The following is a 13,292-nucleotide window of genomic DNA, read 5'->3' on the forward strand; positions in this document are numbered from 1 at the left end:
AGCACGAGCTGCTCCACACATTTCAGTCAGGGATGTGGGGATGGGAAACTTGGTCTTGGATCCAGATGGGCAGCAGCACAGCCTCACCCACGTCACAATCTAGCACATCCCTTGAGCAGCACTCACAACTCTCCATCTCTCTTCTAAACCACAGCATTTTGGAAGATCATCAAGTCCACCCATTACCCAACTCTACCAGGACCATCTACACCATCTCCTTCAGCTCCATATCTAGACAGCTTTTAAACACATCCAGGGATGGGGATTCAACCACATCCCTGGGCAGCCTCTTCCAGGGCTTGACAACCCTTTTAGTATACATTTTTTTCCACAAGCCCAACCTAAACCTCCCCTGGTTCAACTTGAGGCCATTTCCTTTTGTCCTATCAGTTGTGACTTGTAAGAAGAGATCAACACCCACCTCAAACCTCCTTTCAGGGAGTTGTAGAGAGCAAGGAGGTCTCCCTTCAGCCTCTTTTTCTTCAGACTGAACAACCCCAGCTCCCTCAGCTGCTCCTCATAAGATTTATTCTCAAGACCTCTCACCATCTTGGTTGCCCCTCTGATAAAGATAGGTCCAATGCTTCCAGAGCATGAGAGACAGCACATGGGGCTGGGCTGGTGGCACTCCTTGGCTTTGTCCTGCCAGCTGCCTGACCCCTCTACAATGCCATTTTTTACCCCACACCAGGCATCATGCAGGAAGATCATGTGTGCCATTCTCACCTTCTCCCCTTTGGGACCAGAGTCTCCTTTAAGACCAGGCAAACCAGGTGGACCCTTTTGGGAGGCAGGAAAAGAAACAAAAAAGGAGAATTAATTGATTGATGGAAAAGGCGTTCCCTCATTTCAAAAACTCATGGAATCTGAAGGTCTGGACCTACCAGTGGGCCTGGAGGACCATCGGGGCCAGGGGATCCTGGGAGACCTTGTTCACCCTGTAAAACAGTGCAGTTCCCTCAGAAGAGTCTTTCATGACAGCAGTGCTCTCACCTGGGATTATTCAGATCATTCACTCATCCTCCTCTGGTCTCTGCACCAGGGAACCTTTGCCCTAGCTTCTCACAGATGCAAAAGGGTTTCTGTTCCTCTCCAGCTCAGCTCTCTACTGGAAAAGGGACTCTGGAGCTCACGGAAATTCTCACCCATGGAGGGTGAGTGAGCAGCCCCAAGACTGAAGTAAAACATGCTGGGAGATGATAGAATCATAGACTCATAGAATCAGTCATGGTTGGAAGGGACCACAAGGCTCAGCCAGTTCCAACCCCCCTGCCATGGGCAGGGACACCTCACACTACATCAGGCTGGCCAGAGCCTCATCCAGCCTGGCTGCAAACACCTCCAGGGATGGAGCCTCAACCACCTCCCTGGGCAACCCATTCCAGGCTCTCACCACTCTCATGGGGAAGAACTTCTTCCTCACCTCCAGCCTGAATCTCCCCACTTCCAGCTTTATTCCATTCCCCCCAGTCCTATCACTACCTGATATCCTAAAATGTCCCTCCCCAAGATGATCTTCACTGCTATGTTATTCTCACTGGTGAGGTTTTATCAGGCACTCAAGCCCAGCCAGAACATTCCACTGGGAGAAAGATATCTCCCAAGTCAGGTGGGTCCCAGCAAAGCACCAGGAGCAGCCCTGCCCAGAAGCTTTCTCAGACTTGGCTGAGTTTAGGAACACTCACGACTGGACCAGGGATCCCTCGAAGGCCATCAGGGCCAGGCTTCCCTGGAGCTCCTTGGGGACCAATGGGGCCAGTCTTCCCAGGAGGTCCTTCCAAACCAGCTTCACCCTAGAGGCAAGAGGCAGCATGGTTTAATGTGCATTGGGGCATCAGATGATCTTCTCAGATATGCTGTGGCTGCTGCCAGGGTGCCACAGGGAGAATGCAGATGTGTGCAAAGCAGGCAAAGCCTCCTGTCTGTTGGCTTTCCTGATGCTTCCTACCCCTCAGGCACTGAGGGCAAGCCTCTAAGCTCCATCACTTTTCAGCTTTGACCACTTCTGCTGGTTTCCAGCAGGAAGAGCCCTTTAGCTGTGAGCTCTTTGGGAGCAGAAAGCTTCCTTGTGTTTGGTCCTTGGAGATGAGCTAGCAGATGACATCCTTCACCAGCAGCCACAACAACTGGACCTCTAATTTGCAATCCCACCCTCCATCTCCCCACCACCTCCCCTCAAGAGCCAATAATGGTGTGTTTGCCCTGGGGAAGGGCATGGGGCTGTGCACACCATATTATTTACAGCACAATAAAATTGCCAAATATGGCACTTGGTCATTCCCAAACAAGAAAACAAAAACATTCCCACGACCTTCCCCAAGCCCTCATTATCTCTTCAGAGTTTGTCAAAAGATGAGGCACAAGCTCAGATTTCAAATCCAGGTTAATGTGCTGCAAAATCCAATCACTGTCTCCCAAACACTGCTGTGGGCAGAGGCTGATCCCCTGGGCACACAAAAGGCTGTGGGCAGGAGTGAAATCCCATTCACCTCTTACCTTGGCTCCTTTCTCTCCCTGCCTTCCTTCAGGCCCAGCAGGACCAGGAGGACCCTAGAGAGAGCACAAACCAGATGCAAAACACAATTAGATCCCACTGAGCTGAAATGGTCCTTTGGAATTAGCAAAACGATGCTGCAAGCCCCAGGGAAGATGACAAAATGGAGACAAACATCTCTGAAAAGCTTTGCAAATTAGCTTCTTGCTAAATGAATCCCTGGGCTCTGCCAGCAAGGCAAGAGGAGCAGCAGCACCTCATGCTTGTGTTTTCTTTTGGGTGTTAAAACAAACAAACAAACAAAAAAAAAATCCCAGAAGCAATCCTCGGGATTTAGTTGACAGCTCCTCATCAATTTCCAGTGGCTGTGGAAGGCACATCAATATTTTTTTTTTATTTTTATTATGATGATTTGTTTTGCATTGTTACTGACTGCAGACTGGGGAAGAACATCCTTCACACCAAGCCGTTCAGAGGAATCACAGAATCAGCCAAGGGGTGGAAGGGGCCACAAGGATCATAGAATCATGGAATCATAGAATCATGGAGGTTGGAAGAACCCTCCAAGATCATCCAGTCCAACCTATCACCCAGCCCTATCCAATCAACTAGACAATCACAGTCTTTTTCAGGTTGGAAAAGACCCTCAGGATCACCAAGTCCAACCAGTAACCCTACTCTACAAAGTTCAGCCCTAAACCATTATCATCCAGTTCCAAACCCCCTGGCCTGACTGAAATATTGGGGGGGGGGAATGCTTCCTATGTCCCAAACTGGCCACTCAGCTCTTTCTTGATGATCATAGAATCATAGAATCAGTCAGGGTTGGAAGGGACCACAAGGCTCAGCCAGTTCCAACCCCCCTGCCATGGGCAGGGACACCTCACACTACAGCAGGCTGGCCAGAGCCTCATCCAGCCTGGCTGCAAACACCTCCAGGGATGGAGCCTCAACCACCTCCCTGGACAACCCATTCCAGGCTCTCCTCACTCTCATGGAATCCTCCTACAGAACCAGCTTACCCTTTTTCCTGGAGGTCCAGAGGGGCCTGGCTCTCCCGTGGGACCAGGGGAACCCTAGATGGAGAGGGGAGGAGAACAAGAAGCCATGAGTGCAGCAGGAGATGTGGGAAGGAGAAAGCAACTGTGGAAAACTCCAGTTGAGAGCTGGAGTTGTGTGCTGAGCTGAGGCTGTGGGTGGCCAGCCCAGCTCCTGACACCTCCTCGGGGTGCAGGTGGTTGCTTGTTTTATCCCTTCCCACCACGAGACACCAGAAGGCATGACAAAGTTAACATGAGAGACTCAGGGTTTGTTTTGCCTCAAGTTAATTTTTGCTTGGAGGGATGAGTGGCTGAGCAGCCTGGAGGGATGGCAGCAGTCAGGCTGACACAGGCAGGAGGGACAGGCAGGCAGCAGGGGAGCAGAACAGCAGAAGCAGGGTGGAGGGAATTAGGTGTTAAAGGTCCTTGGACCTGCACACAGAAACCATGGGGACTGCTGGGGAGCAGCAGATCTCATCTATCCAGTTACTCACAGTTTGTCCAGGTTCACCATCATCACCTTTGTCACCAGGAGGACCATCTTGACCCTGAAAAAGAACCAGGCAGGTGGATTTAGGTTATGAACAGAGCCTTAGCAGCAGATGTGGTTCAACCAAGCTCCATGCCACCCAGCACCATCCCTTTCCACCTCCTGCTGAGAACATTTGGCAAATGTCCTGGGCCAAATACTGCAGACAGGAGCATTCCTGTAGCTGCTGTCCCAAAGGCTGTAGCATGGTCAGACAAATGATCTCATAGGATCACAGGATGTTAGGGGCTGGAAGGGACCTTCAAAGATCATCCAGTCCAACCCTGCTGCTAGAGCAGGACCATGGAATCCAGCACAGGTCACAAAGGAACACATCCAGATGGGGTTTAAAAGTCTCCAGAGGAGGAGACTCCACAACCTCTCTGGGCAGCCTGCTCCAGTGCTTTATGACCCTCCCAGTGCAGAAGTTCCTCCTCATGTTGAGGTGGAACCTCTTGTGCTGCAGTTTCCATCCATTGCCCCTTGTCCTATCCCAGGGTGCAGCTGAGCAGAGCCTGACCCTTCCTTCTTGACCCTCAGCTCTCAGGTATTTATAAACATTAAATCCCCTCTCAGTCTTCTCTTCTCCAGACTAAAAAGCCCCAGAGGGCCTCTTCAGAGGGCACATTCTCCAGCCCCTTCATCATCACAATCTCATGGTGGAACTTCCTGCTCTGCTTCCCCAAGTAAAGGAAGAGTAAATGCCAGGGGAGCTGCTGGTGAATGAACAGCACATGGTTGTATTTCACTCAACCAAGAGAGGGAACCTAGGTGTCCTTCTGGGAGACAAACACTTACAGCTGGGCCAGGTTCTCCAGGAGGACCAGGATCACCAGGGAAACCAACTGGACCCTGTAAAGAGAGAAGAAGGATATCCCCCAGTCAGAGATCCTGCATCTGGACACTTGCAGAGCACTGGTGCTTGCTACCCCAGTGCCAACATGGGAGCCAGCCCACCAAGCAAAACCCAACTTCTCTTCCCTCAAACACAATCCCAGGCCACAGCCCATCTTTGCATCTTTCATCCCATTACAGCCACCACTTCATCTCTGCATCCAGACCATGCAAAGCTCCAGAGGCTACTCTGGGAGCTCCATCTGGTTTTTCAGAAATGCATCACAGAATCATCACAGAATGGCTTAGGTTGGAAGGGACCTCAGAGATCATCTACTTAACCTCCCAGCATGGGCAGGGATGCCTCTCAACTATACCTCATCTAACCTGGCCCTGAGCACCTCCAGGGAGGGGATATCAGAAGTACAGATGAGAAGAGTTTGCTTTTGCTTGTAGGATGTTTCACATGAATCATAGAATCATTAAGGTCAGAAAAGTCCTCAAAGATCATCGAGTCCAACCATCAACCCAGCACTACCATGGCCACTAAACCACATCATCAGTCTATGATTTTGTATCCCAAAGTGCCACATCCTCAAGTTTTTTGAGCACCCCCAGGGATAAAGACTCCACCACCTCCCTGGCAGCCTGTTCCAACACCTGATCACTCTTGCATGAAAGAAATTGTTCCTACTACCCAACCTAAACCTCCCTCTCAAGGCATTTAATGACTAAAACATTTGACCATTCTTCCCTGTACAATGTCTATTGTGAACTTCAGATGGGTCTGAGCCCAGTGGGCACAGATGCACAGATTGCATCAGGTTGGAAAGGATCCTCAAAGGTCATCTTGTCCAACTCCCCTGCAGTCAGCAGGGACACCTCCAACTAGATCAGGCTGCCCAGGGCCACATCAAGTCTGATCTTGAATGTTTCCAGGGATGAGGCCTCAACCTCCACCTCCCTGGGCAACCTGCTGCAGTATTTCCCCAACCTCACTGTGCAGAACTTCCTCCTGATGTCCAACCTCAATCTCCCCTGCTCCAGCTTCAAACCATTGCTCCTCATCCTATCACTCCAAGCCCTTCTAAACAGCCCCTCCCCAGACCTGCTCTAAGGTCTTCCTGGAGCCTTCTCTTCTCCAGGCTGAACAGCTCCAATTCTTTCAGCCTGTCTTCACAGGAGAGATGCTCCAGCTCCCTGCTCACCAACAATAGGCTTCAACCAATAAAGCCACATCCCAAAGTCCCAACTGTTGAGAGCTGACTAACTCCCCTGCCTCCTCTGCTGTTCCCTGCCATCTTTGCTTATCACATAATCAATCTCTTCAGCCAGCAAGCATCAAAGAAGCCAGCAAGATAAATACAGTGCCATTATCATCTGCTATAAATCAGTGTAGCTCTACTGGCTTCAAGGGAACTACAGCAATTAGCATCAGCAGGGATCCAACCCTAGAGGTGCAACTCCCACGTCCTCATAAATCTCCTCTGTGTTAGTTTGGTGCAGTGGACCTTGGCAACACACAAGCTCAAGAGCAAAACAAACCTACTGCAGACCCTCTCCATAGGGGTGAGGCTTCTGATAGCCTGCAAAAAGGACTGATAAGCATTGCTGGAAGGCAGGATAGAGTTGGGTCCTTTCCTCATTAACACTCTAAAGAATCATTGAATGGGTTGGGTTGGAAGGGACCTTGAAGATCATCCAGTTCCAGTCCCCCTGCCATGTGCAGGGACACCTCCCACCAGCCCAGGTTGCTCAAGGCCTCATCCAACCTGGCCTTGAACACCTCCAGGGAGGGGGCAGCCACAACCTCCCTGGGCAACCTCTTCCAGTGTCTCTTCAGCCTCACTGGAAAGAATTTCTTCCTCATCTCCAGTCTCAAACTCCCTTCTTCCAGCTGGAAACCATTGTCCCTTGTGTTGGCACTCCAAGCCCTTGTCAAAAGTCCCTCCCCAGCTCTCCTGCAGCTCTCTTCAGGTACTGGAAGGCTGCTCTAAGGTCTCCCTGAAGCCTTCTCTTCTCCAGGCTGAACAGCCCCAACTGTCTCAGCCTGTCCCCATAGAGGAGGTGCTCCAGCCCTCTGATCATCTTCATGGCCCTTCTCTGGACTCCCTCCAACAGTTCCATGTCCTTCCCACGTTGGGGGCACCACAACTGGATGCAGCACCCCTGATGGCTCTCACCAGAGCAGAGCAGGGAGGGATTAATGTCACATATCATTGCAGGAGTAACTCTGGCTGGTAAATTATTCTAAATTTCCACAAAAATCCCTGAAAAATATATTTTTCATGTAGAAATCTCTGCTGGACAAGACAAGGAAGCACTTCTTGGCCAGGAGGAGGTACTTACAGGGCTGCCTTTGGGACCATCATCACCTGGTGGACCTTTGGGGCCAGGTGGACCAGCAGCACCAGAGGGACCTGCTTCCCCCTTTTCACCTCTTTCCCCTTTAGGACCCTGTAGAGGATAAAAAGGTGTTTCCATTAACCAGGAAAAGAGCTGACCAGTCTCCAATTACCCTTCAATCCATCCTGGGAAAGAAGTTGTCCCTGGCTCTCAGCACGCAAGGAGATGACTCCTTCCCAGGAGGACTAAGTGGTGCTCGTGTTGCTCAGCCGTGGGTAGCCCCCAGCTGATGACTCAATGCCATGCTATAAATACCCAGGACAGGCTGATTTGCCTCCTGATAGCCAAACCAAGCACACAGCTGGTTCAGTCCCTGCAGCCCCATCCACACCCACGCTCCCCTGACACCCCTTCCACCAGCCCCGCAGAGGACACCGCCGACGAAAAGCTCTCCTCCACCAGAGCAAGAGCCATCCCATAATGTACTCACCGGGAGCCCAACCTCACCAGGCAGACCAGGCTCACCAGATTCACCAGGCTCACCCTGCAGAGGAGAAGAAGAGGGTGGTCACAGTTACCATCTCTGCAGGGTGTTTTCTGCTGGGGTAGCAAAGCCCTTTCCCAAGCGCTGCAGCTAACTCCTGCAGCCTTCCGCCAGGTTTCCCTGGGTGCTTTACCTTCTCTCCTACTGCACCAGGATTGCCTATTCCCCCAGGAGGACCCTGTGGACCGTCTGCTCCTGGTGGTCCAGATGGACCTCGGGGTCCAGGAGGGCCTGGTGGGCCCTAGGAGAAAAAGAGAAACAAGTTTAAGAGATGTTTCTTGGGCCAGGGTCTGCGTCGGTGATGACCAAAGGAAGTCTGGAAGCCTCTTACCATCTGCCCAACGTCTCCTGTTTCTCCCTTCTCACCAGGGGGGCCAGGCAAGCCCTGTGGAGGTGGAGGAGAGAAGGTGTTAGCTGTGGACATCTCAGGTGGAACGTCAGCTCTCATTACTCCAAGGTGCTACAAATTACCTGCAAGCCCACTGGGCCAGGGGGACCAGGGAAACCTCGGGGTCCTTCATCACCTTTCTGACCAAAGAGGCCTTGCTGTCCTCGGGGCCCTGGCTCTCCATCAGCACCCTAGGAGGAAAGAGTCTAACAGAGCTTAGCAAAGACATGAGGTGGATGCAAAGCCTCATCCCCACCACCACTGCCCTGCTCATGAGGTTCAACAAGACCAAGTGCAGGGTCCTGCAGCTGGGTCAAGGCAATCCCAAGCACAAATCCAGGCTGGGCAGGGACTGGCTGGAAAGCAGCCCTGAGGAGAGGGACTTGGGGGTGCTGGTGGAGGAGAAGCTCAACAGGAGCTGTCAATGTGCACTTGCAGCCCAGAAAGCCAACCAGAGCCTGGGCTGCATCAGGAGAAGTGTGGCCAGCAGGGCAAGGGAGGTGATTCTCCCTCTCTGCTCAGCTCTGCTGAGACCCCACCTGGAGTACTGCATCCAGTTCTGGAGCCTCTATTGCAAGAGGGATCTGGACATGCTGGAACATATCCAGAGAAGGGCCAGGAGGATGAGCAGAGGGCTGGAGCTGCTCTGCTATGAGGACAGACTGAAAGAGTTGGGGCTGTTCAGTCTGGAGAAGAGAAGGCTCTGAGGTGACCTTCTTGTGTCCTTCCAGGATCTGAAGGGGGCTCCAAGAAAGCTGGGGAGGGACTTTTTAGGATATCAGGTAGTGATAGGACTGGGGGGAATGGAATAAAGCTGGAAGTGGGAAGATTCAGGCTGGATGTGAGGAAGAAGTTCTTCCCCTTGAGAGTGGTGAGAGCCTGGAATGGGTTGTCCAGGGAGGTGGTTGAGGTCCCATCCCTGGAGGTGTTTGCAGCCAGGCTGGATGAGGCTCTGGCCAGCCTGCTGTAGTGTGAGGTGTCCCTGCCCATGGCAGGGGGGTTGGAACTGGCTGATCCTTGTGGTCCCTTCCAACCCTGACTGATTCTATGATTCTAAGTGTTGGGCTTCAGCAGTGCCAGGCAGAAACTGCCAAATCTTGCTTCTCAGGAGATTTTAGGGCAAGCAAAGGGAATTTCTGCTAACAGGGGATAATACTCACAGCTGGGCCAGGCTGACCAATTGAACCCTGTGGGCCAGTAGGACCTGGTGGACCCTGCCATGAAACAGAAGTGTAATGTCTTAGGATCAGAGATTACATCTCACCTGGAAGAGGTGATGCTCTTCCACAAAGCCTCCATTAAACACAACACACATATGGATTCCCAAAACAGAGAGGGAGAATGGGATCAAGTGTCCCTGGACACAGCAGCACCCCTCAGTGGCACAACAGACAGGTCTAAAGCCATTGCTGCTCCAGCAAAGCAACATCACACACACACACCACCCCACTCAGCTCTGTCTGGATGCTTCTGTGCAATTCACCTCCCTCAGGCTCTGAGCAGCACATAAAAGGTGCTCCAACTCCAAAAGCAACCACAGCTCAACACCCAACTTTAATGGCAAAGGCTGCTGATGTCCCACAGGTATTTACACACTACACAGGTGACAGGGAAACATCTCAGCACGGTCCTGGGAGCTGGAGGAGAACCATGCCTCAGGCACTGACTCATTTTTACATTGTGGGGATAGCAGATGAAGATAGGGAGAAGAGGAGGCAATGATAGAAAGGGTATTGCTCTCTGTTTCCACCAAGTCACACAACATCACCCTGCTCCTCTGAGGAAGCAGCTGCCACAACCTTCCCCCCACTCACCTGCTCTCCTTTGTCCCCCTTGCTGCCCTTCTGGCCAGGCTCCCCAATCTCACCCTGCCAGGGACAAAGGGGCACAGTTAGTCCACTTGGTGACACCACCTCCACATCTCAGCATTCAAGCCATGGTCCTGCATGGTGTCTGCAGCCTCACCCCAAAGATGCCAATTGCCACAGAGATACCCCAGGAAGTTCTGACACAGGATGGAGTTTTGGCCACTCCAGGTGTAACCAAACCCTTTCACATCCTAGAACTTTCCTCAGCTGCCATGTGCTGCAAGAAGCATTTTGCAGACCTCACCAGCAGTGATGAGTTTCCCAAGATTCCTCCAGTCCAGAGGGGCTTAAGGAGAGAGTAAGGAAGGGTAATTAATTTGGCAAGACCATGCCCCCATGGGCAGGCCACCTACTATAGGCTTCAGGGGAGGCTAGATGGATTGCAGCAAGTGGTTTGGCTGGCAGAGGGTGCCCACTGCTGACCTCATGGGAGTGCAAACACCACAGAATATCCAACCCAACACAGTGGCACAGCATGGTGGCAATGGGGCACACTGCCCAGTTCCTTCCCAGAGTGACCCTGCACAGCAGGGAACAGCTCCCACCTTGTCTCCATCCTCTCCAGGAGGGCCAACAGGACCTGCTGGACCTGGCAGTCCCACTGGGCCCTGGATGCCATCTCGACCAGCTGGTCCTTGAGGACCTTTCTCACCCTGGAAGAACAAGCAGGTAGGTCACACAGGGCTCTCCTCCACCCTTCCAACCAACCCCTTACATCCCATTAAGGTTTTCTTCAGCTGCTAATGACCCCAGACTGATCCCTGGGTATGCACAGCCAAACTGGTTTCCAGCTGATATTTCACCAGGCTCTTTGTGCTCACTCTCTGAACCCTGACAGAATTTCTGTCTCAGGAGATAAAGGAAGAACAAACAACTCTAAAGGGTGAATACCCAGAACACAGCTGCAATTTCACTGCCATAGCAATAAAAGCAGATTTAATCTGAACTTCCTGCCATCTCTCTCTGGGTGACAAACAAGACACCCAACTAATTTCCACTCCCACAAGTCAGTTTCTACTGATGCTGGTCCTGGCTCCCTGCCTCATCCCCAACTACAAAGGGTTTCCCAGGGGGCTCTGAGCTTCTGGATGAAGAAAAACACCCAAAGTATTCTCAAAGCCATCTCCTGCACTCACCCCCAACTAAATGTCTCTCAGGAAGCTCTCAGTTCCTTCTTGAGCTTCCAGAATCTGAAGGGGGCTACAAGAAAGCTGGGGAGGGACTTTTTAGGGTGTCAGGGAGTGATAGGACTAGAGGGAATGGGTCCAAGCTTGAGGAGGGGAAATTTAGATTAGATGTTAGGAAGAAGTTCTTCCCCAGGAGGGTGGTGAGACACTGGCACAGGTTGCCCAGGGAGGTGGTGGAAGCCTCATCCCTGGAGGTTTTTGCAGCCAGGCTGGATGTGGCTCTGAGCAACCTGCTGTGGTGTGAGGGACTTGATGATCTTGAAGGTCTTTTCCAACCTGGCTAATTCTGTGATTCTGTGTCCCTGCCCACTGCAGGGGGGTTGGAACTGGACAGTCCTTGGGGTCCCTTCCAATGCTGACAATTGTGTGACTATCTGATTCTGTGTGACTGTCAGGGTGCTGTGCTTTCAGAGGGACAGAACCAGGGCAGCCCAGCCCAGCCCAGGCTCTCCTGGCCACACATGAGAGCTGTTCTGTGTGCCTGGGGAGTCACAGCTGTGCCAGGGCTGCCTGCTGAAGAAGGCTCCTGAGAAGGACCAGATGGCAGGGCTCAGCCAGGGCTCCTGCTGAGAACAGCAGCCAGCAGGAGTGGGGAAGTGATTGTGCCACTCTGCTCAGCCACACCTCCAATGCTGGGTTCAGGTAGGCACCACTCACACTGAGGGGCTGGAGGGTGTCCAGGGAAAGGCAACCAAGCTGGTGAAGGGTCTGGAGAACAGGGCTGGGGAGGAGCAGAAACAAAGCTGCTGGTGAAGGGTCTGGAGAAAAAGTCTTATGAGGAGCAGCTGAAGGAATTGGGGTTGTTTAGTGTGGAGAAAGGAGGCTGAGGGGAGACCTCATTGCCCTCTACAACTCCCTGAAAGGAGGTTGGAGTGAGGTAGGGTTGGGTCTCTTCTCCTTAGTATCAGGTGATGGAAGGGGAGGAAATGGCCTGGAACTGTGCCAGGGGAGGGTTAGGTTGGAGATTAGGAAAAATTTCTTTGCTGCAAGAGTGGTCAGGGATTGGATAAGGCTGCCCAGGGAGGTGGTGGAGTCTCCTTCTCTAGAGACTTTGAAAACCTGCCTGGGTGTGTTCCTGTGTGACCTGCCCTAAGTGATCCTGCTCTGGCAGAACTTAATGATCTCCAGAGACCCCTTCCAACCCCTGACACTGTGATTCTGTGATTTGGGCTCAGTGGAAACTGCTGCTGCTGTTGTGTCCCAGTAAGTGGTGCTGGGGTTGGATCACCGTCCTGCCCAGAGGCTTGTCCTGTGGCTGCTGTCACCAGGAGGTCACATCTGCTGTCATTTCCCCTGTTCAGTTCTCATCTCTTCTTGTTGCCTGAAGACATCTTGGTCCCTGGGACCTTGCCCATTTTTGAGGGCACAGTGTCAAGGACAGTTGAGCAGCCAACCTTAGGTGGTTTGATGCACCCAAGATGAGAAAATTCCTTCCTAACTGAACCTTCCTTACCCCCACCCCAGGGAACACCTCCATGCTCAGCTGCCTACTGCACACATTTCTATGTGCTCCCACAGCTGTTCCTCTTTGGGCTGGTACTTACTGGAGCTCCCTTTTCACCAGCAGGTCCTGCAGGGCCCTGGGGGCCAGGTCGCCCTGGCAAGCCTATGGGGCCAGCTGCTCCCGCAGGACCACGCTCACCAGGAGAGCCCTGTTGGGAGAAGAAGGAAGGAAGCATTAACTGCAGCACTTAGCTCCATCTCCATACAGACAGAAAGCAATCCAGCAGGAGGATGCTGCTGGCACATCCTCAGGAAGTGAGGGCATTTGAAGGGGTGTCTACCACATCCTGCTTTGGTACCATCAGCCTAAGAGGTCACGCAGAACTTTTCTTAATTAAAACCCCTGGAAGGGATGGATGCTCCCCTGGGTGGTGCAAAGGAGCTCAGTTCCTGGGGGGGTCATTATCAGCTTGAAACAAGAGCATGAGCCACTCCATGGCCAGTGCAGCAGGGGGGTTGGGTGATGGCTATTTCCTTCCAAGGAAGGCTGCACTAAGCAACGAATCTCAAGCAAAGACAACTTTTAGCAGGGGGCTTAGAAGCAAAACACTCAGTGTTC

The 13,292-nt window shown here is 52.3% G+C and overlaps 1 protein-coding gene across 2 annotated transcripts in view; it reads right to left on the bottom strand.

The window, feature by feature from the left end:
- The window catches only part of COL5A1 (collagen type V alpha 1 chain), a 204,336-nt gene that overhangs the window by 22,422 nt on the left and 168,622 nt on the right, over positions 1-13,292 (bottom strand). For both annotated transcript variants that reach the window (XM_054393640.1, XM_054393639.1), the window contains exons 42-57: positions 12,775-12,882; positions 10,589-10,696; positions 9,990-10,043; positions 9,336-9,389; positions 8,259-8,366; positions 8,119-8,172; positions 7,921-8,028; positions 7,734-7,787; positions 7,247-7,354; positions 4,862-4,915; positions 4,029-4,082; positions 3,517-3,570; positions 2,497-2,550; positions 1,686-1,793; positions 885-938; positions 727-780 (exon numbers count right to left, since the gene is read on the bottom strand). In XM_054393640.1, coding sequence (XP_054249615.1) covers positions 727-780; positions 885-938; positions 1,686-1,793; positions 2,497-2,550; positions 3,517-3,570; positions 4,029-4,082; positions 4,862-4,915; positions 7,247-7,354; positions 7,734-7,787; positions 7,921-8,028; positions 8,119-8,172; positions 8,259-8,366; positions 9,336-9,389; positions 9,990-10,043; positions 10,589-10,696; positions 12,775-12,882 — 1,188 coding nt within the window. The remainder of the gene's footprint in view (positions 1-726; positions 781-884; positions 939-1,685; positions 1,794-2,496; positions 2,551-3,516; positions 3,571-4,028; positions 4,083-4,861; positions 4,916-7,246; positions 7,355-7,733; positions 7,788-7,920; positions 8,029-8,118; positions 8,173-8,258; positions 8,367-9,335; positions 9,390-9,989; positions 10,044-10,588; positions 10,697-12,774; positions 12,883-13,292) is intronic.

The sequence above is a fragment of the Indicator indicator genome, chromosome 28, assembly GCF_027791375.1.
Source record: "Indicator indicator isolate 239-I01 chromosome 28, UM_Iind_1.1, whole genome shotgun sequence".
Classification (NCBI taxonomy): domain Eukaryota; kingdom Metazoa; phylum Chordata; class Aves; order Piciformes; family Indicatoridae; genus Indicator; species Indicator indicator.